Below are 21,977 nucleotides of genomic sequence, written 5' to 3'. Positions count from 1 at the left end.
GATACCCCATTGAGATTGATTCATTGGAAGATCCTAGGCTTGGCTGACTGTTGGCCTACAATCTGTGGGTCAGGATGGAGGGTGGATAAGTTTTCTGGCCCTGTCCTGGGTCTTCCTCATGAGGAACTGGTCCTTCAGGCTGCCCTTGGGGTGGGGATGGCAACAGATTTCTCTTCCCCTTGTGGAGCCTGCTGGTGTTGGATGGTTCCTGTGCCTGCTGCGTGTACACAGTCTGAGCTGCGTAAGGCCGAGTCCTATTCCTGAAGGCTGGTGGCCTAGGGCTGAATTCACCAGTGTCTCAGCCTTGGTGGCCCATCTGGTATGAGGATCAAATGGCCCCTCTGAAGACCACAGAGAGGCCCAGCTCCTCAGACCTCAGGAGACAGGCTTCATTTCACACACCTCTGGCCAAGTTATGGACACCAACAGACTCCTGAGGGCTACCCTGTCTGTCCACAGGGCCTCAGCTCTGACCACATGGCCTTCTCCCTTCAGGATTTGGCCTGGCCTCTGCGGTAGCTGACTTTCAGGGCTCAGGGCCCGAAGAGATGTCCTTCTGTGTTGGTGATGTCATCGAGATCATCGGTGCCCAGGTGCCTGGCCTGCCCTGGTGTGTGGGCCGGCACGTGGCCTCTGGCCAGGTGGGCTTTGTGAGGACTGGCCTCGTCAGCATACAGGGCCCGGCATCTGAGTGAGTGGCAGAGGTCCCTTTCCTGAACCCCACACTGCTCCTACGGGGATGCTGCCACCTTCCATTAACCTCTCAGGAGCCACCTGGGCACTGTCCTGGGCAGCTCCTCCCCCTCCTCCACTGAACCTTATCAGCCCGTCCAGGCTGCCACCAGGGGGTCCTGTGTGACTGTCCAGGTGTCCATTCACAGTGTCAGCTCTACATGCTTTGGTGAAAAGTGTCCACTTGCTAGGCATAACCCCCTCACTGGGAGCATGCGGTGCAGCTGCTGAGCCGCTGTGGCTCTGGGGAGTGGTGAGTGAGTCTTCCTGCTGAGCCCAGTGCCCCCCCCCCCCCCCCCCCCCCGGTCTGGGCCTCCCTGGCTTCTGACTGGATTCTTCAAGTTCCCAGTGACTCCTCAGCCAAGTCTGTTTCCTCCTCTGAGACACTTGCTACTATCTGTCTCAGCTTTGCTGGTGACAGACACAAAGACCCAATTCCCAAGGTTGCCTTCCCAGCTTCCAGGGGTACAGGCATTTTGAGGGTTCTCCATGTTCCCTCTTCAACACAAAGCCCTGTGAAGCTTCTGGACCTGGTTTCCATGGCCTCAGAGTCCTCTTGCCATCAGCTCAGCTCTGAACAGATGTGGGTAACCCTTCGCTGTCACCTGGTTCCCCGGGGGCCCTGCCAGCCTGTAATCCCATTCCTATTCATTAACCCCTGGCCCTGTTCTGTCTGCTTGCATCTGCTCCAGCCGAGGGGACCTCCAGAGGAGTGCTCTGGTCATTTCTGGATGAACTCTGTATAGATTTGGACAGTGGTGGGTGGGGAGTGACCGGGGAGTGTCCAGTGAGCCCAGCTGAGCCTACTGTTGGTCAGTTCCTGGTTTCCCCTGGACGTGGCCTGGTTAAGACCTCAGTCGAAGAGCCTAGAAATACAGGTGTATGCAGAGAACCTGTCCTCTGCTCCTGTCCCTTCTATAGCCATGCTTCCCTCAAACTGGACATGTTTCAATGGCCCTTTTGCCAATGGATCCCATAGCCGACTCTCAGATGCAGTTTCTAAGGCTGCTGCCATCCTTATGAGTCCCCTCCCTTCTAGCCCCTGATTTAAAGTGTCCCTGTCAGTCAGAGCGGGCAGACACTGGCTGGACCTGTGTACTGGTCATACTTAGAGCCGCATTTTCCAGCACCCCATCAGAAGGTCAGCACGCATGCGGAATAGGGACATAGCCTATCTATGCCCCATTGGGTGACCTCCACAGACTCTGCACCCATCTCCAGGGACAGAGAACTCTGGGCTCTCCCCTTCTGAGTTGTGCAGTGTTGCTTTATATGACAACCTCATTAGCTCAGGTGGTCCTTGGTCTCTCAATACAGAGATGGTGCTGCTCTCCAGGCAATGCATCCTCTGTCCCTGGCCTCTTGGCAGATGTGGGATCCTAGTGGCTTTGGTGGTTCTGGGCTGGAAGAGCTGGGTTCTGATCCATTTTCCCCTGTCTCCCTGGAGCTTTGGGGATGTTGGCATTATCTTTCACAGCAAGGGACTGTATCCACTTCTCTGTCACTCAAATATTTTCTGGCATTTCTCCTGCCTTAAACCTGGGGGCTCCCACCTTGGGAACAGCCCAGAGGTTCTTCTTTTTTTTTCTCTCTTGATGTAATCTGAGACAGAGAAGGTAGGAGCAGACAGCAACATCCATCCCTTACCAGCTCATGGCTGAAGCCAGCTTCTCATCTTGGTTGCTTCGTCTCCTCTCTCTCTCTCTCTCTTTCTCTCTCTCTCTCTCTCTCTCTCTCTCTCCCCCTCCCCCTTCCATTTGTCTCCAGACCATCTGAGAATGAGTTTTGCAAGTCACAGACCTTTACCCCTTTGCAGTACTTGGCTCTTAAAGCCAGGATCTCAAGTATAAGCCCAGGGTGAGTGTCAAAACTCAAAAAATTCACATCTCCACCTGTTCACATCCTGTTTACAGCCAAAGATGACCACCGAGAGTGGCTCACACTCCCTGTGTCACCTGCCTCGCTTTTCCCCACAGCCTTCAGAGGCCCAAGGAGGCCAAGGGCTGGGCTGGGCTGTGGTTTCCTTGGTCTATAGAAGGTGCATTTTAAAGTTTCACATTCCCCTGCTAACTTAGTCCTACAGGCAAAATACCTCCCTCCCTCGCTTTTCCCTTTGTCCCTCTGTCCCTTTCTGTGTCCTCTTCCTGGCTTCATGGCCACATGAGCCCCGTCCTTGTGTTAGGTACTGTGGGAAGAGTGGTGGCTTCACAGGGAACGGTTCAAGTGGGCTTATGAATCTACCCAGGCACTCACCTTCCCAGGACCTTTATAATCTAAATCTCTTTTAAAAAATGAGAGATTATTTTATTTTATGTGTGTGAGTGTTTTGCCTGTGTGTATGTCAGTCTATGCACCAAATGGGTGTTTGAACAGAAGCAAGCATCAGATCCCCTGGAACTGGAGTTATAAATGGTTGTGTCTAGGAGCCAAACTCAGAGATCCTCTACAAGAGTAGCAAGTACTCTTAATTTCTGAGCTGTTTCTCCTGTTCACTTAGTCTTTCTTAATCTTGGACCTAACAAGGGTCCTCTTGGGTTTTGGGTTTTGTTGTTGTTTGTTTGTTTGTTGCCGAGACAGGGTTCCTCTGTGCAACCCTAACTGTCCTGGAACTCATGCTGTTGACTAAGTTGGCCTCGAACTCAGAGATCCTCCTGCCTCTGCCTCCCAAGTGCTGGGATTAAAGGCCACCACCACCAGGCAGGAAGGCTTTGTGTATATTTGGTGTCTCCACTGTGGTTGAGTGGGCCCAGCAGTTAAATGAGGGAGAAGAAATGGGTCTTACTGTGAAATTTTGACTTTTGTTTTTAAAAAAAAATAAAACAAAAACAAACAAACAAAAACACCCTCCCAAGTTTAGCTGTAGAGATACATGGCTGCTGATCCTGTTTCCTGGATCTGGACAGCTCCATCCTACAAAGAAAACACAGCTCCCAGGGGGCAGTGTCCTCAGTGAGGTAGGAAATGCAGTGGAGTGAAGCCATCTGGCTCTTACAGGTGCTCAGCTGACCGCTGGCTCTGTTCCAGAGTCCTGGAATGACAGTAAACTCAGTTAACCTGAAGGCGAGCCTGAAGGCGAGCGACTCCATTGGCCAGGCTCCTTCTGCCCACTCTCCCGGGGGCCTCCTGGACTTTGAATTTGTTCTTCTAATTGTGGATTTTTTTTTCTGTCTCTCTAGTCTGGAAAGTGCACTTTTCCTTAGTGAGGAAGAAAGATCATTCTTCCGCAGAGAGGGCCATTTCTCAGATGAGGATGCTCGGCGGCTCCTGAGCAGAACATCTGGCACAGATGTGTGTACCACATGCAGCCTGGGTAGGTGCAGGGAGTGTGTGGTACCTCTGTTCTCTCTGTGAGCTGGGGAGGCATAAAGATTGTTCTGAGTCAGATTAACCTGGAGTCGTCCCAGGGCAGATTCCTGGAAGAGCAGGAACTTCTCTGAAGGGTGTGGTCCAAATGCTTTGCAGCTGGGTGGAGTCCAGTGGTCTGGTTAAGGCCACATGTGATGGTTACACTCTACCTTGCTAGGGCTGGGTTCATGTACCCAAGAGAGCTAGGTGCCTTAATCCCAAGAGAGCTGGATGCTGGTTGGATGCTTCTGGCTCTTTCTAAGCTCCCTAGGGGTTCTCTCCTCCCCTCCCTTTCCAACTACACCACCTCTCTTGGGACGTCCTCAAAGAAGCAGTGAAAGTCTACCAGGGAGCAGAGAAAGGCAAGCCAAGAATGTGCCCTCAGGGCTGGGTGCGGGCAACCCAGAAGGCAGTCCTGAGGCCCTAGCTGCAGAGGAAACCTATCTCCACTGTCAACAGGCACCAGGTGACACACCTGAACCCTTAGTTTCTGAGGGTAGGACAGCCTGGGGACCCCATTGTGATCTGACCAGAACCCTTACCAGCACATGGGGTTGGCTCCTCTGTCAGTGCCCGTCAGATTCCTTTTACCCAGCTCTAGACAGAATTGGCTCCAAGGTTGTTGAATCCCAGGGCCAGAACTACCAAAGGCTCTCCGCTAGACAAGCCTCAAAGTTTTGTCTGATGTTATAACTTCCTGGTTTTTATATGTTTTCTTCAGATCTTTTCCTTATTTTGTTGCTATAGCAATCCAGCAGACAGTTAGTGCCAACCCAAGGAGGTAGGAATGAGGCTCCAGTGCCACCTGGGTGAAGAGCAATCAGCAGAGGAGAGACCCAGCCCAGTTTGTTCCGCAGCTGTCTGTGCCCCTCTTGTCATGGAGCTGACAAGGATCCCAGGCACCCTCAGTAGGATGTGTGGGAATGGGGACACCAGGGCTAGACATGTGCTCCATCGTTGCCTGGAAACATCTGAGAACATGGATTCTCTGGCCCTGGCCATTGTAGGCGCTAGTGACTGGAGAGCTTGCATTCACCTGGCCGCATGAGGCAGGATGCAGGGTGCAGGCAGAGGAGTGACTGCTTCTCTTTTCCCTTTCCTAGACTGGTTAGAAGAAGCTGAGGGTGAGCATCTGGAGCAACGAGGTAGGTACCGCCCTGCGGCTCAGGTTCCTCCACTCATGGCTGAGTCTACCAGGTGTGAACACAGGGCAGAGGCAGCAGTATGGGGGCACCATGGGCACTCAGCACCAATGCCATGCCTCTGCAGGATGTGGGGGATGTGGAATGGGTGCCCTGGAGCTCCTCTGTTGCACCTGTGGAAACCTTGGGGACCCAGATCTCTTCCTGTAGATGCATGGCCTCATCAGGACCTCCCAAGAAGGCTGGGCATCCCTCTCACCTTGTTCCAGCCCATGCTGCTGTGGGTTCCTTTTCAAGACCAGATGCAGTCACCCAGATTTTCCACTGAGGGCCCATTGGTTAGGGATTGAAGAGAAAGTCCCCCACAACTTAACCTTGGAGGTCCCTCCCTCTTGGGGCCCATTCCGGAATGCCCTTCCCATCGCTCCTCTGCAGCCATCTTTTTCCCTAGAGGGTCTAAACAGAGGATCTAGAATTGTGAGCCCCTCAGGGTCCTGGGATTTTCCCCAGCAATGGACCCACCTAAGCTTAAGTGGGATTCAAGCAAGAGGGCCAGGAGGAGCCTGGCACTGATGGGATGGGCCCCAGGCTTCCTGCTCTGGGCTCAGCGAGCAGAGGCAGGTGAGGATGGAGCAGCTTTCTCCCAGGTAGTCCGTCCTCTGCCCAGGATAACCAATCTGACAGTCTCAGGTCTGTTATAAGGCTTTACAGAATAGTAAAGAGATAGATTTAAATAAAAATTTTAGATAGTGGTCTCAGGCTGGTCTCAAACACACTATGGAGCAAAAGAGAAACTTGAATACTTTTTCTTCCTCCTGCTTCCCAAGTGCCGGAATCGTAAGTGGGCACTACCACGCTTGACTTCAGATTGTGTGAGCATATTTTTATAAAAGATTTATTTATTTTTTAATTTCTTTTTTGTGTCTAAGTGTTTGTTTGCATGTGTGTATACACCAGACATGTGTTCCTGGAGCCTATGGAGGACAGAAAAGGGCATTGGACTCCCCACTCTAACTGGAATTAAAGATGGTTATGAGACGACATGTGTGCAGGGAACCAAGCCTCTGGAGGAGCCGCAGGTGCTCTTAACTACGGAGCCGTCTTTCCAGCCCATGTTTTGAGCATATTTTGACTTTCAAACTTGAGAGCAAAGAGGCTCTTTTATCCCAGTAGAGGAGCTCCAGAGCCTTTGTTCATTCCTTTCCTTCCAAATAACTCTGTGTTAAGCTTGTGTTTTCCCAGGAGAAACAAGTGTCTGCTCTGGCCCATGGAGGGGTGTGACTTTGGATCTGAGCCCATCTGAGGCCAAGGTCCTGCTAGCAGGTGGTAGTAGATTGTGCTCAATGGCCAATCTGTGACCCTTCCCTGGGGTCATTCCCCAAGGAGACTGTCCCTTTCTCGCTCTCTTTTTTTGTTTGTTTGTTTTGATTTTTCAAGACAGGGTTTCTCTGTGTAGTTTTGGCTGTCTTGGAACTCACTCTGTAGATCAGGATAGCCTTGAACTCAAGAGACCAGCCTGTCTCTGCCTCCTGAGTGCTGGGAGCAAAGGTGTGTGCCACCACCACACCACCACCCAGTTGACTGAGTGGTACAACTGAGGCCAGTAACCACAGCATCCCTATCCTCATTGTCATTGGTTTTGTCTACCTTCTCGTGTGTGTGTGTGTGTGTGTGTGTGTGTGTGTGTGTTGTTGAGTATTGAACCCAGGCCACATGCATTCTGGATACACTGTTTGTCACTGAGCTATGACCCCTACAGCCTGGTTAACTTTGCCTATTTTATATGGCAGCCTTTGAGCCCATGCGGATTAGTTGTGCCAAGGGCTGTCAGAGATTTCATAGCTTCTAGAGTCTGAGGGATCTGCAGAATCACACACCTATGACTGGACTCTTGCTGTGGGCCAGGTGTTTAGGTAGCTTTCCTTTCTTTCTAAAGAGAAACCGTCTACAATTCACCCCTGTGCTCTGACGAGCAGGGCCTCTGAAAACTCTGCTGTCCAAGAGCAGGTCAAAGAGAGGGGGCTGCTGGGTAGGAAAGCTGACAAGAGCCAGCAGGACTGGCCCTGATCCAGCCTCCAGTGCTCTGGAATCCGGGTGGGACAGTGTCATCCAGAATCTGCAGCTAGGGGAATAGTGGGTGGGGCAGAGATGGAGGATGTCACACAGGTCAAGTTAGGACTCAAATTAGGCTTAAAACTAATCCAACTGCACCTTCTGTGACTTCTAGAAATGACTCTGCCTCGCCTGAACCCAGAACCACATGAGACGCTGCACATGGTAAAGGACATTCTAGAACGGTGCAAGGCTTGCCCCGACCACCCTGAAGACCCAATAGCCCAGAGCCTGGAAGCAGTGTCCAGCAGAGTGAGTTCAGCTGACAGTGAGGAGCCCCCCTTCTGCCTGGATCCTGAAGATGACTGGACAGATCCTGAGCCTCTGGACTCACTGCTGCAGGTCCTGAATGCCCCTGGTTACGAAGCCCACTTCCGGGGCCTGTATGACATCTCACTTCCCTGGCTGAGCACTGTCCTCTGTAGCTTTGACGATGAAGAGGAGTTGGCTGGACGCTTGGCACAGGCCCGAGGAGTTGCCAAGAAAGTCAATTTGGGCATGGCCTTGGCCAGGCTCTGCCTCCTGCTGGGGCGACTGTGTGCCCGGAAACTGAAGCTATCCCAGGCCCGGGTGTACTTTGAAGAAGCCCTGGGAGCTCTAGAGGGCAGTTTTGGGGACCTCTTCCTGGTGGCAGCAGTGTATACCAGCCTGGCTACTGTGTACCTAAAGCAGAAGAACGGGGAGAAGTGTTTACAGGTGGCACCCAAAGCCGCAGCCCTTCTCCTCGGGACACCGGGCCACGCGTGTAACACAGATGCCGAGCTCCTGAAGTACACACTGCGCAGGGCCATCTGTGGCCTCAGCCCGCAGGCCGAAGCCCGGGCCTGCTTCCTGCTGGCCAGGCACTACACCCACCTCAAGCAGCCTGAGGAGGCACTGCCCTACCTGGAGAGACTGCTTCGCCTCAACAGGGATGTGGGGACCCCACAGGCCTCATGGCCTGAGGACTGTTACCTGCTTCTGGCAGACATCTATGGCAGGAAGTGCCTGCCCCACCTGGCACTGAGCTGCATCAGGGAGTCCTCACTGCGGACTAGGTGCTCTTTGGCCGGCTCCTTGAGGAGCGTGGATCTGGTACTCCAGAATGCTCCTGGGCCAAACAGCCAAAGGAGGGCAAGCCACCACCTCCCCTCCCAGATTGCTTACTACCTCAGGCAGGCGTTGGCCTCTCTCACTCCGGGCATAGGACAGGCACTGTGTGGACCTCTATATGCCAGTCTAGCTCAGCTGTACAGCCACCATCAGCAGCACAGCCAGGCCATTGCCTTCATGTCTCAGGCTGCAGAAGCTGACACTGCAGCTGGGATCCACGCTGTCGTGGACCGCTTGGTGGCACTTGCCTGGTTGCACATGCTTTGTGGGAAGAGCGTAATAGCCATGGACATCCTGAAATCCATTTCAGATGCAGCCGTGGCCAACAAGGCCCAGGAGTGTGTGATGACCAACATGGTAGCCATGGCTCTGAAGAGGACGGGCAGGATCCGACAGGCTGCTGAAGGCTACTTCCGAGCTCTGCACATGGCCTACGGCCAGGGCCACCTGCAGAGCCAGGCAGTAGTCCTGGCTAACTTTGGGGCCTTGTGCCTACAAGCTGGTGCCCGCAGCTTGGCACAACACTACCTGCGGGAGGCTGTGGGGCTCTTCTCCCAGCTGCCCAGTGGTGTGTGTGGCCGGGACTTCACCCAGGTTCTCCTGTGGTTGGGCCAACTATGCACCCGCCGGGCCCTCTCTCAGCAGGCCAAGTGCTACTACGAGTGGGCCTTTCTGGTGGCTGTGGAAATGGACCATCTGGAGAGTAAGTACCACCCTTGTCCCCTCTTCACACCTCCTGGGGTCTGCGTGTCGTTCCTTATTCAGAGTTCCCTGGGGTGGGAGGCAGAGGACAGAGGCTATTTGTCCTCCAGGTAGTAGAAACCTGAAGATGTTCGCCACCATCATTGATGCAGCCTCTTCCTGTGCTGGGCTAGGTATAATGACATAGGGAGTGAGCCGAAAGTACCTTGCTCTAAGGACTCCACATCCTTGCCCCAGCACCGGAATAGAGGTTACCTTAGACAGAACACTGAGCTAACACAAGCCTGGGGTTCTGTGAACCAGACCTCCAGGTACATTGTCTGCAGCCCTGAACACCTCCCATGGCCTCTTCCTAGAAGTCATCAGAACCTTACAACAGATCAAATTCACCCACAGGGACCTTGTACAGGTGTGATCCCAGCCCCATCACAAGTGAGACCATGTTGTTCTTGCTGGGGTCTGGAGATGAACAGAAAATCGATGGCCGGGTAAGAATAGCCATAGAGAGAGTGATCCATATGCTCACAGGCAGCTCTACTCCAGCCTGTGGACTGAGGAAAGGTTAGCCAAGCAGGGAGAACTGGGTAAGGCACAGGGTGACTGAATCCATGCACTTTGCAGTATTGAATGGGAAGCCTTGGCTGGGGTGCTAAGCATGTACCATGAACCCCAGCCCGTGGTTTGCCCCTTTACTAAGAGGACTGGAGAGCCATCAAGTGCAACTGAACACTCGCTGTGACTGTGGGGAAGACAGAATAAGTGAATCTGCCTGGAGTCTGTTCTCCAGCAGAGACCTAACCCACACTTGAGGTCTTACGGACACAGTCATGTAGAGGGAACAAAGGAGGAAAGCAGGGTCCAATAGGTAAGGAATTGGCAGGACAGATTCTGGTATGAAAGGGACCCAGGGAAGTCTCAGGTTACATCCTTCCTCTGTGGGCCGGACTTCCACAGCCTCAACAACACGGCCACAGAGCCACCAACCCATCCTGCCAGGCCTCCCCAGATACCCCTCAAACTTGGACAGCGGCAGCAGAGGGCCTAGCAGTATGTGTCCCTCCTCCCCTGGGAGGCTGAGGGATAACGCCGGGGCCACAGGCCAGGTCATCGTTGAGCCAGTGTTGGTGCAGTGCGTCTTTCTGGAAAGTGTTCTGGTGTGTTGATGGGCAGTGGTTCACGGCAGTCTGTCCTTTCACAAGACTGTCAGCAGCGTGCACCCTCTTTTCTGGTTTTAGAAATTTGCAGCCTCTTTTTCTTGGTCAGGCTGGCGAAAGGTTTATGATTCTGTCGAGGTTTTCAAAGCATCAGACTTTGGCTTTGCGAGTTTCCTCCACCGCTGGCCTGCTCTCACCAGCATCACATCTGCTACGTATTAGCTCAGTAGGGTGGGAGTGGAGGTTTGAGGGTTTTCCTCCTCCCTCCCCCTTCTCCCTTCTCTTCTCCCTGTCTCCCTGTACCCCTTCTTTCCTTTCCCTTCCTCCCTTCTCACCTTCACCTTCTCCCCACTTCTCCCCCTCCCTCCCACCTCCATCAAAAGCATTCACAGCTATAAGTTTCCCCCTCAGCTCTGCTTTTCAACATCCTTTAACTTTCTATTTTATTATTATTATTATTATTATTATTATTATTATTATTATTATATTGTATGGGTGTTTTGTTTCATATATATCTGTGTAGCTCATGTGTGCCTGGTACCCCAAAGGGTATCAGGTGCCCTGGCACTAGAGTTACAGGTGTTTGTGAGGCACCATATGGATGCTAGGAATCAGCCCAGGTCTTCGCAAGAGAAACCAATGCTCTTGACCGTTGAGCCAAGTCTCCACCCCAATCATCCCTTAAACTTCTATGCTTTTCTTTCCCTGTGTCTCTTCCTTTAACCTCTGGCTATTCAGGCATGGGCAGATTACTTTCACATATCTGTGAACGCACCAAATTTTCTGATGTTATTGATTTGTTTGTCTGTCTGTTCAGCGGGACTGGGAACCATCCTAGGGCCCCATGCATGCTAGACCAATGCTCTGTAACCTTTCTGTATTCCAGCCTTCTTTTGCCTTTTACAAAAGATGAGGTCTCACTAAGTCGCCCAGCCTGGCCCTGAACTTCTTCTGTAGTTCAGCTTTGTTGCTGTGCAGCTGAAGAACACCTTCCTTATGACTTCCATCCTTTTGCATTTACTGAAGCTTGGCCAGTGTGTGTGTGTCTTTAGAGACTGCTTCATGAGCCCTTAAGAAGCCCTTGAGGTCAGGCTGGCTTATGGCTTAGGCCTTCTGCCTCAGTGTTGATTTCTGGGTTGTCTTCACAGCTGGGGATGCCACATGGCTCCCAGCCCCTCCCTGGCTTTGGGATAGCCCAAAGAGCCATGGCTTGGAGCCTGGCCTCCTGAATGAAGCACAGGCTTGTGGGTCCTGGGCTAGGCTAAATCCATTATTCTTGTGGCAGGCTCCAGGCAGGATGCTGGCTGTGGACTATCCATGTGTCCAGTTGTATTGAGCTGCTATTTCCCTGGTCGCTAGGCTAGGGTGGAGGTGGGGAGAATGCGGTGAGACAGACAAAAGGTGTGGACCAGGGCAAGCACCTGGACAGGGAGGACCCTTCCCTGGATTGGCTGGAATGGCCAGCACTATCTGCAAGCTTCCCTGGTATGTCAACTAATGGCAACATCGTGGCATGCTATTCTACAGACTACATAGCCTGGCTCTGGGCTCAGTATTCTTCTTTTTGAGGACCTGACTCATGAAGTAAAGCAGAGGCAGTCATACACTGGGACCTTTAACCCTTCCATACACAGGCCCTGGGGTGCCTCCAAGGGGATGGAGCCAGGAGAGTGACATCCTGTCTCTGTCCCCGCCTAGGTCAGTTACAGGCTGTGCAAAAGCTGTGCCACTTCTACAGCAAGGTCATGCCCAACGAGGTGCGATGTGTCATCTACCATGAGTTCCAGCTGGCACTGGCGCGCAGGACGGCTGACAAGGTGCTGGAGGGTCAGCTCCTGGAGGCCATCAGCCAGCTCTACCTGTCTCTGGGCACCGAGCGGTAAGAGCACCAGCGTTGGGACACAAGGCCTGGGGGAGCTCCCCTGCCAGGAACCAGCCACATCCCAACCCCTCAGGGCCGGTATCATTCCACTCATGACATCCGAGTCCCAGCATAGGCTTCTCTGGTGAGGGACTAGCCCTCCTACCCGCCTGTCCCCACTTTCTCAGTTACACAAGGGTCGCCGATACAGGCATTTCAAAGCCACCCATGCTATGGTTGCTGCTGTGAGCTGACCTCCACTCGCCCCTGGTCTTTAGTTGTCATTCTGGGGCCAGAGCAGCTGGGTGTCATTCACCTGCCAGACATATGGTGGTGGCCACATGTTCTTCAGGCTTCTCACCATAGAGGGCAGAGCCAACTTCCCTGGAGCCCGATCTCGGGGTCATGTTTAAGGTGTGACCAACATTGAAGTTCTGGGTAGCCTGAAAGCTGGCAAAATCCTCAACAGACACCTCCTCTAAGGCAGGGATACTGAAGGAGGGAAGAGCCCGAGATGCTCCTGTCCCAACATATAACTCACAGCAGGAGCAGCGGGCTAGCGGCCTAGAGCAACCCTTCTGGAGTATGCCCCTGGACTGCTATCCATCTCCCTGGGAGCTTGTTGGAGGTGCTGAGCCCAGGCCAGGCCTCAGGTCAGAAACTCAGAGCAGGGACAGTGACTGCTGATAGCATCCTCTGTGCCACTGCCGAGTGTACAGTTTGAGAAACCCAGCCTAAGATGTGAATTCTGCCCTATGCCAATGTCTCCCTAGTACCAGAAAAGAAAGAGGCTGTGTCTTAGTTAGGGTTTGTTTATTTTTATTTTATGTGCATTGGCATTTTGCCATGGGTGCCAGGTCTCTTGGAACTGGAGTTACAGTTGTGAGCTGCCACGTGGGTGCTGGGAATTGAACCCCGGGCCCTCTGGAAGAGAAGTTCGTGCTCTTAACGTCTGAGTCATCTCTCCAGCCCCTAAAACACCATGACTACAAGCAACTTGAAGGGGAGAGGGTTTATTTCCATTTATACTTCCATATCATAGCCCCTCACTGAGAAGTCAGGGCAAGAACTCAAAACAGGGCAGGAAGCTGGAGGCACGAGCTGATGCAGAGGCCATGGAAGGTGCTGCTTACCTGCCTTCTCCTAGAGCCAGAACCACCAGCCCAGGGATGGCACCACCCGCCATGGTCTGGGCCCTCACACATCAGTCATCAATCAAGAAAGCATGTTGCTGGCTTGCTCACAGGCTAGCCTGGCGGGGACATACTCTCAAGTGAGATTCCTGTTTCCTAATGACTGGCTTCTGTCAAGTTGCTATACAATTAGCCATTACAGACTGGATTCAGCCTGTGTATAGGGTTACTTACACAAAGCTGCCTGTCTTCCCTCTGAAGAATTCCTCTTGTCTTTCCATGCTGTGTTGGGGTGCCTGGGGCAGGACAGGATGCTCCCTACAGAGGATCCCCTCAGGTCCTGACCTTCCAGACCATTCTGGAGGCAGATTCTATTCTGACGCCTGTGTCTGACCCCAGGGCCTACAAGTCTGCTCTGGATTACACCAAACGGAGCCTGGGGATTTTCATTGACCTGCAGCAGAAGGAGAAGGAGGCGCGTGCCTGGCTGCAGGCCGGCAAGATCTACTATATCCTGCGCCAGAATGAGCTGGTGGATTTGTACATCCAGGTGCGCTCAGGGCCATCAGGGTGCACTGGTTTGCTCGTCACCACCTACCCCACCTAACTACCACTCATCTACCCCCAACCACCTGTCTACCCACCTAACTACCCATCTCACCCACCATCTACCTGCCTAACTACCCACTCATGGATACCCATCTACCCACTCACCTACCCATTTACCTGTCCACCAACCCACCCATCCACCTGTCTGCTCATCCACCTACCCATCCACAATCAATCATATATCCACCCATCTACCCTCTCAACCTACCCATTTACTCACCCATTCATCCATCTCCCTGTCCCTCACTCCTTGCCCACCCATCCACCTGTCTACCCATCTGTTCACTCATCTGTCCATCTGCTCATCCATCACTGTTGAGTACCTACGGGATCCCAGGGCCCACTCTGGCTCCCTCAGTCTCCTTCAATGCCCAGACTATCTGACAACCATCTGAGCTCCCTGGGCAGCGGGCGGGCTCCTCACAGTACCCATCTTTGGCAGTACATAGCAAGTGCTCAGTGTGTATAAGGATGCTGTGTCTGCGCTGCACAGAAGGACTTGCTTCAGTAGCTCATGGTCCATTTACTTCAAAACATGTTTATCATAGAAGCTGTGATGCTTCCCAAACACAGTGTGATCTGTACAGATAAGGAGCACAGGGGCAGCACTGTTCACGGAGGATCTAGAATCAAGGAAGGAGCCCAGGGCTCAGAGGGTCCCTGGGCTGTGGCTGGTAGCTGCTTGGAGAGGGCCGGCTGAGCCTGAAGGCAAACAGCTTTGAGTCAGGGTGGTGAGCTAGCGCCACCTGCTGGAAGAGAATACTAAGGTCCAACCTAGAAGCTAGAGAGTGAGTAGATTTAGTCTCATCACTGAGCAGGTGTTTGTTGGGCATCGTCAATGCACCAGGCATTGCAGGAATCCCTGGACACAGCAGGGAAGCCGCAGCCTCAGGCCCTGTCTTGTGGCACTGATGGGCGAGAAGGTGGGCATGGATGGGTTAGGAAGAAGCAGGATGTGGTGGCAGCCACAGGCAATGTAGGGGCAGGGAACTGTGATTCCAACATGGTGGGCAGGCCAGAGTCCAGGTCTCAGTTGTTCTATGCTCACCTGGGCAGCCCACACCTGCTGGACTCTTGGGCTACAGCTGAATCGACACTTCCTGGCTCTCGGGTCCTGAAGGTTGCTCTTCTCAGAGCCACAAACACACAGAGACTGAAAGACTGGCGCCTCCAAGTGTGAGGCCGCCCATCTTGGAGGCATGACCACCCCAGGTGGTACTATCTCCAGAGAACTTCTGGTTCTTACAGGTGGCACAGAACGCAGCCCTGTGTACTGGGGACCCCAAGCTGGGGCTGGAGCTGTTTGAGGCAGCTGGGGACATCTTCTTCAATGGCTCCTGGGAGCGGGAAAAAGCTGTATCTTTCTACCGGGTGAGTGGCCACCATACGCTTCCCACCTGGAGATAGAGAGTGGCGGTGTAGTTAGCTTTCCTAGAGTGATCTTTGAGTCCTCTGTAAAGCACAGTATATGCCTCATGCTAATATCTGAAGCAGCCCTGGTTGGGTAATCCTGTCTCCTTACAGATGCAGAAGCTGGGCTTCGAGAGGCCTAGGCATGTGTAAAAGGCCACATAGGGTGCCAGGAAAGACATGGCTTCTCCTCTGTCCTCATGGCTCACAGTGTACAGCTGACTCTGAGCTCACATGTCATGCATTTTAGTAAAGTACTTGATTGTCCCGCTTAAGCCCTGTCTCCTGGGCAGAGAGGCGCAGGCTGTGCTGAGGCTGAAGGTGTAGTTGACTAGTAACATCCCAGCCTGAGGTCTCAGGACAGAACCATCCTCGGTCCCATGAAAAGACCACACAGTGGAGGATGGTGGCAGTTCCTTGCACACATGTGGGCCCAGGAGGTATTGCATGGTGGGCACTGCAGAAGCCTAATCTCAATATGTGGACAGGATCGGGCGCTGCCCCTGGCTGTGACCGTAGGGGACCAAGAGGCAGAGCTGCGCCTGTGTAACAAGCTGGTGGCCCTTCTGTCTGCATTGGAGGCACCCCAGGAGGGCCTGGAGTTCGCCCATGAGGCCCTAGGACTCAGCATCACCTTAGGTGAGTCCCCAGCCCTGTGCCCTGCCCTGCACTCCATCCTGTCCCAGGACAGTGAGCAGAGCAGACATTGCTCGGCATCTCCCATCTTCTGCGCAGGCTGGCTGAGGCCCACGGCAGCTCTGCTGAGCTGGCAGGATCTAGCCCTGGCCCAGCACAGAGCAGGCAAGGACATAAGGGCAAGAGAGCTCTGAGGCTTTCTCTGCTGCTTTCTCTTGCTGCACCAAATGCTGGCCAGCTGCCTTCCACACAGGTGGACTTGTATATGCTGTCCTCTCCCATGTCCCTTCCCCCCTCTCCTGTCCTCACCTGTCTGCAACCTGTTGCTTAGTGCTAGGCTTCCTTCTCCCCAACACTGAGCCACTGACTGGGTGTCTGTGCTCCTCCCAGGAGGGAGCCCCGAGTGAGGCCTCAGGCCTGCAGGAGGAATGCAGCTGAACTCAGAGCACTGAGTATGGGCTTCATGAAGTGGCACTCGAGCCCACCCACGCAGGTTCCCTGTCTGCAAGGCTAAGCCTGGGGCTCTAAGCATGGCTCCCTAAAGTGCCAGACTGTGCTGAGCATATAAGGCAGCAGCCACAGCCAGTCACTGAGCCCTGTGCCTGAGAATGCATAGATCATGGACGGGCCTAACTGAAGGCACCCCCTCTCCCCAGGCAACTCCATGTAGACACAAAAGGGGGCATGTGAGCCTGAAGCTTTGCCAGATATGGAAACAGAAAGGGATCTACTGTCATTAGTTCACTTTACAGCTGACAAAATGAGTCTGGGGATAGGGAAGACGTAGCTAGAGCAGCCTGGTTCAAGGCTGTGAGTGTACACAGCTGCCGTGATGTGCTGTTGCATTTACACGCATGCTCCCCCACCCCTGACTGGCTCATGCCATGCCTGCCCCACTGGGCAGTGTCCTCACCCCTGCCCCTCCACCTGCATCCCCAGGTGACCGCCTGAATGAGCGCGTGGCCTACCACCGGCTGGCCACCCTGCACCACCGGCTGGGCCACGGAGAGCTGGCTGAGCACTTCTTCCTCAAGGCTCTGTCACTCTGCAACTCACCCCTGGAATTCGACGAGGAGACCCTGTACTATGTGAAGGTGTACCTGGTGCTGGGTGACATCATCTTCTATGACCTGAAGGTGGGCAAGAAGGGGCCCCACCTGGGGTCGAGACCTTGCTCTCCTGAGTGTGAGGTCTGCACTTACAGTCATTGCCGCCCAGCAATGGCCTTGCGTCCTCAGGGAGCAAGCCCCGGCTGTGAGAAACCAGCAAGGTCAGGATATAGCGCTAGTTTCTTGTGCTGGTCAGGCTTGGCCTTCTCAAGTTACAAGAAAAGGATACAGGGTTACCCTATACCAGTAGTGGAAAAGGAGTTAGGGTGCCTCCTGGATGTGGTGACCCCCCAAAAAAAACATAAAGGGACAAGGACATTTATGAGCATTGGCCCCTGAGATTCACATTGCAGAATCCAACCCACATCCTGATGCCTCTTCCAGGAAGCCTAGCTGAGTACCAGCCTTTCCCCACAAGTCCTTATTGAATTCTGTGGCATTTTCAGTCCTTGTCATCTGCCTCACAGTGAAGGAAATTGAGATTCCAGAAGGGGTATACCGATCACAGGCTCCCTTTCTGAGTCTTTGCTAGTCACAGCTCCAGGTACATGTGTGAATCTGAGCTGCCACACATATGTGCAGACACACATGCTCCAACTCTTCCTGCTTAGCTGGGTGCCCTTTCCTCCAGAGCTTCTCTTCCCCCTGAGATGCAGTACCCCCATGCTTCCTCCTGTCCCAGCGATAGCCAGGAAGGAGTGGGCCATGTATGGAGCCCAGGGTGAGGAGTGCCCACCACCGTACATGGCCCACTCTGCTCTGTTCTCAGGTACTGGCTCTGTGGGCCTGGTGCAAGAGGAGATATTGGTAGATCTTGGACTTTTTTGCCAGCCAAGGGGACTGTCACAAATGCTGAACAAGGGGAGGCAGACTGGGTGGGGTCTCAGGAAGCCCTTCAGTTCACTCTTTTGGAGACCTCCGAAAGAAGTTAGGGTAATGGGAGACTCCTGGGGTGGGTCCAGAGGGAGTTTGCATCCTATTGGGATGCTGAGTTTGAGGCAACGATGCTCTTGATCTGGGAGAGGGGTGTATTATACCTCATCTTAGTTCCCAGGGAAATAGGCCACTTGTACAAACACTCTGGGGCCAGGAAACCCCCAGAGTCAGGGAGGCTCTGAAGTCCCAGGGGATCCACCTCCCTCAAGGAAGGTACCATACAACCCTCTGGAATGACTAGGGGCGAGGCACAGTAAGATCCAGGCAGCCAGGAGGCTCAGGAGAGAAGCAGAAGCCATGACAAGTCAAGGCCTGAGGTTCTGCAATCCTGGAGGAAGGAGGAAGCTCCAGAAAAGGGGCACAGATGTGTGCACAAGGTGGACCTGAGGGGCAGCCATAAAGCTGTTCCTGGTCTCCTGGATTGCTGGGGTAGGATAGACCTGCTGCTGCTCTGAGCTAGCCCCCAAGCTGGTGTACCCTTTGCTGGGACAGTTTTTAAAAAATGATGTTCAAAGACAAGGACCAGAAAACTCTAGCCCTGTTGGAAAGAGGCTAAGTTATGATTGTGATGGGAAAAGATGGGATGCCCTCATAGCACCCTGATTTGGCCTATGGGTCAACCATTTTGGGTGGGTGTACCCTGGTGTAGTGTAGCCCTTGGGGGTTGCTCCAGGTACCCTCCCCACTCACCGCCCCCCCACCCCATGGCAGCGAGTCAGCTAAATCCCAGTCAAACACATCTATCTGCAGGATCCCTTTGATGCAGCTGGGTACTACCAGCTGGCACTGGCAGCGGCTGTGGACCTGGGCCACAAGAAAGCTCAGCTGAAGATTTACACACGCTTGGCCACCATCTACCACCACTTCCTCATGGACCGGGAGATGTCCCTCTTCTTCTACCAAAAAGCAAGGACCTTTGCCTCAGAACTGAACCTCCGCAGGACCAACCTGGTGCCCCAGCGCTTCTGTGGCCTGGCATCCTGGCTGGCCCCTGGCTACTCATCCTGACAACCTGAGAAAGACTTGTACAAGAGGACTTTATTTTTCGGGTGTGGGTGACTTATTTGGGGGGTGGGGGTGCTGAAGAAAGGACCAAACAGTAGTAAATATATTTCAGCAACTGTAGTATCTTCAAGGTGTGTGCTATGTGTCCCAGTGGGTGTGTAGGCACTACCCCCTCCCAGCTCTCTGACCCATTTTTCTGGACCCACTCTGCAGCCTGTGCCCACCTTGTCTCCAGTGAGGACTGAGCCCAGCAGGTGTTTTCAAGGCCTCCTGCTGGCTCTCTTGTGGTGTGGCCTTTGCTAGTCACTTACCTCAATCTCTGTTCCCTTGTCTATAAAAAGGTAAGGTCATGATTGTCCCTTGGCAGGGCCTAAGGTGGCCTTGTCTCCCTCTCTGCTTGCTCATGGATCTGACACAAGCTTGCGTCTTTCATCCTCCCAAGTTAAGGTCATGATGGCCCCTTTTGACAGTGGGAGATATGGGGAACCCAGAATATCCATGTCACAGCAGGTAGGAACTGAACCTCAGAGCCAAGTACAGGGACCACTCTGCCTGCCTACAGGGACGTGGACCCTTTGACCTCCAGAGCAGCTTGTGGACATCACCACCTCTGGTGATGTCAGGAGAGCCATGGGCCATAGGAGGAAGATTCTCCCTGCTCAGTGTCCCTTGGTCCAGGCTTGTCTGGCCTGCAGAGTGCTGCCATTTGCTGCCTGAGAATGGCCTCATGGCCACCCTTCCTGCCATTGCCTGCTCCCCTCTGGCCTCTGCTGTCACCTAGTCCCTGAGACCTGGTGTCCCTCGAGTCTCTAGCCCAGGCAAGGTGCTGCAGACAGTTTCTTTACTAAGCATGGACACCAGGGCACGGGAAGGTTGGAAGTGGTCGGAAATGCTCCAAGCCCATGGCTTCCGGTGGTGTTGACAGTGTCACTGTCCTGCAGCCCCCCTGTGTCCCACAACACTATACTCTCCCTCAAATCTCTCTTTAAGACGAACACTGCAGGCAGGAACTGGGGTGTCCACTCTGAACAACTTTGCTGAAAACCAAGGAGAATTATCCACTTTTCAAAGGCTGAAACAGATGATCCTCCCTGTCTCCCCACCAGGGAGCAGCAGAGAACCTTCCAGAATCAGTTCCTCCCTCACCCAAGCCCCTTAACCGGTTGTGGACAGGATAGTCCCATTTCTGAGTGGGCTGGGCCACAGGAGGAGAGGAGGTAACCTTCTTGAAGATGAAAGGTAATAGTGACCCACTCTAGGCTCAGCCAGAGTCGTGGTAAATAAGACCACTTGGCTGAGGTCAGACCCTGCCTGCTGTTCAGCAAGGAGTCGTCCACAGCCTGGGGGTCCTCAGTTGCCAGCTGTCTCTCTTTGAGCCCAGGTTGGTCAGCCCTGAAACAAAATGGCTGCCTTGGGGCTGAGGTGAGACTTGGGTAGCAGCGTGCTCAGGAGATTTAGGGTGTTCCCTGAGCTGGCCCTCCACAGAGATGTTTCCTATTATGATGCTCATGATCCCAGGATACCCCCAACAGCCATACCATGCTATACCAAGGCTGAGTGACACTGGCCACTGTCCTAACCTCTCAGACCTTCTGTCTCATCATCTGCAACCAAAGAAGCCCTGCTTTGAGTTTCTCTGCATGATAAGGAGATTCAACACGGGCCCAGAGCAGGCTGCAGAATCTCTGCCGAGGCAGGAGTGGAGGATGGATGCTGAGGCTCTCAGGCTCCACGTAGGCCTGATGCACCCCTTAGAGCTCTTCCATCAGCTTGGGTCTAGGATATCCTGTGGCCTGAGGAAGGCTGCAGCAGCCAGCAGGCCCATTGCCCATGGTTCAGACTTAGATGGAGCCTAGTGTCTGCTAAGTCTATCCAGACACCTTCCTTCACACATGGCCTGACTTTGAGGCCATGGGGCTGTGTCCACTCTTTTGGGAGCACAGTCACTCTCTGCACCAGCTTTGTTCAAGGTAGAAAGATGCAGGCATTGAGGAAACCGAGAAGGCATGAGGGCAGGATCACCAGGACCCCCTGTGTGATTGGACCAGAGTTTCGGGTTGCTTTGCTGTGCAAAATGGCCTTCCCCACCCACTGTGGCATCTCTGCAAAGCCAGTCCTCCTGTCCAGACTCAGGTTGACAGCTTCCGTGTCCTAGGGAGGCAGGAATTCTAGGCTGATATCTATAGAGAGCAGGGGCATTGGCTCTTGGAGATCGAGGATGCCTCTATGACCCTGTCAGCAGGGTGAGAGCATCTCTGTGGGGACTCATCAACCTGGGAGTGGGGACTTCCAGATATGTCTGAGGACAGACACAGGTTCGCCCTAGGAGGAGGGCAGTGGGTGTGGATTCCTCACCCATGTTTCCCTGTTCCCAGAACCTCCATAGCTCCCTCGCCTGCCTCAGGAGGCCGGGAAAAGTACCGCTAAGTAATGAACTCACACTAGATACCCACTTCTAGACCAGAGGCCAGGATAAAGGCTCCACCAAGCGGTCATCATTCAGTAATGACTAGGCACACCCATTCCCAGCATGGCCCGTCTTGGGGCCAAGTGAGGCTGTACTAGCCCTGATCTCAACGGTTCACTCTGGAGGTGTGGATTCCCTTCCCCCATAGGGCATGGGGATCAGGGGCTCTGTGGGAACAGCTAGAGCAAGCACTGGAGAGGACTCAGTTCCATGTTGGCTTTCAGCCATGACAATGCAGCCACCTGAACTGAGAGTCCTACCACTGCCAGCAGGGGGCATCAGAGAAAACCACTTAAACCAAAGCGTGTACAGGGTCCTGGAGCAGTCATCCCCACCTCCCAGAAATGCCACCTCGGGGACCATGGCATCAGCACATAGGCCTTTGGGGTACAGCAACATTCAATCCACATAGCTCTGAGTAAGTCAGCCTCCCCTAGGTCCTGGTCCATCTCAGGAGCTCCGAGGCCCATCTCAGACATGATCATAGGAACCATGTGAGGGTGTGAACCTCGATGATTGTGTCACTTGTATT

General features: G+C 53.6%; 1 protein-coding gene across 1 annotated transcript in view; it reads left to right on the top strand.

The window, feature by feature from the left end:
• The window catches only part of Sh3tc1 (SH3 domain and tetratricopeptide repeats 1), a 43,077-nt gene extending 23,992 nt beyond the window's left edge, over positions 1–19,085 (top strand). The window contains exons 9-18 of the mRNA XM_041636189.1: positions 496–691; positions 3,909–4,042; positions 5,181–5,222; positions 7,447–9,126; positions 11,978–12,158; positions 13,673–13,823; positions 15,131–15,253; positions 15,781–15,931; positions 16,868–17,064; positions 18,724–19,085. Of these exons, the coding sequence (XP_041492123.1) occupies positions 496–691; positions 3,909–4,042; positions 5,181–5,222; positions 7,447–9,126; positions 11,978–12,158; positions 13,673–13,823; positions 15,131–15,253; positions 15,781–15,931; positions 16,868–17,064; positions 18,724–18,981 (3,113 nt within the window). The 3' untranslated portion in view covers positions 18,982–19,085. The remainder of the gene's footprint in view (positions 1–495; positions 692–3,908; positions 4,043–5,180; positions 5,223–7,446; positions 9,127–11,977; positions 12,159–13,672; positions 13,824–15,130; positions 15,254–15,780; positions 15,932–16,867; positions 17,065–18,723) is intronic.
• The last annotated feature ends 2,892 nt before the right edge of the window (positions 19,086–21,977 follow it).

Source organism: Microtus oregoni, unplaced genomic scaffold (assembly GCF_018167655.1).
Source record: "Microtus oregoni isolate MIOR12 unplaced genomic scaffold, Mior012 000049F_ref0000343, whole genome shotgun sequence".
Classification (NCBI taxonomy): Eukaryota; Metazoa; Chordata; class Mammalia; order Rodentia; family Cricetidae; genus Microtus; species Microtus oregoni.
The sequence above is the reverse complement of the archived record's forward strand: the minus strand, read 5'-3'. Positions and strand labels throughout refer to the sequence as shown.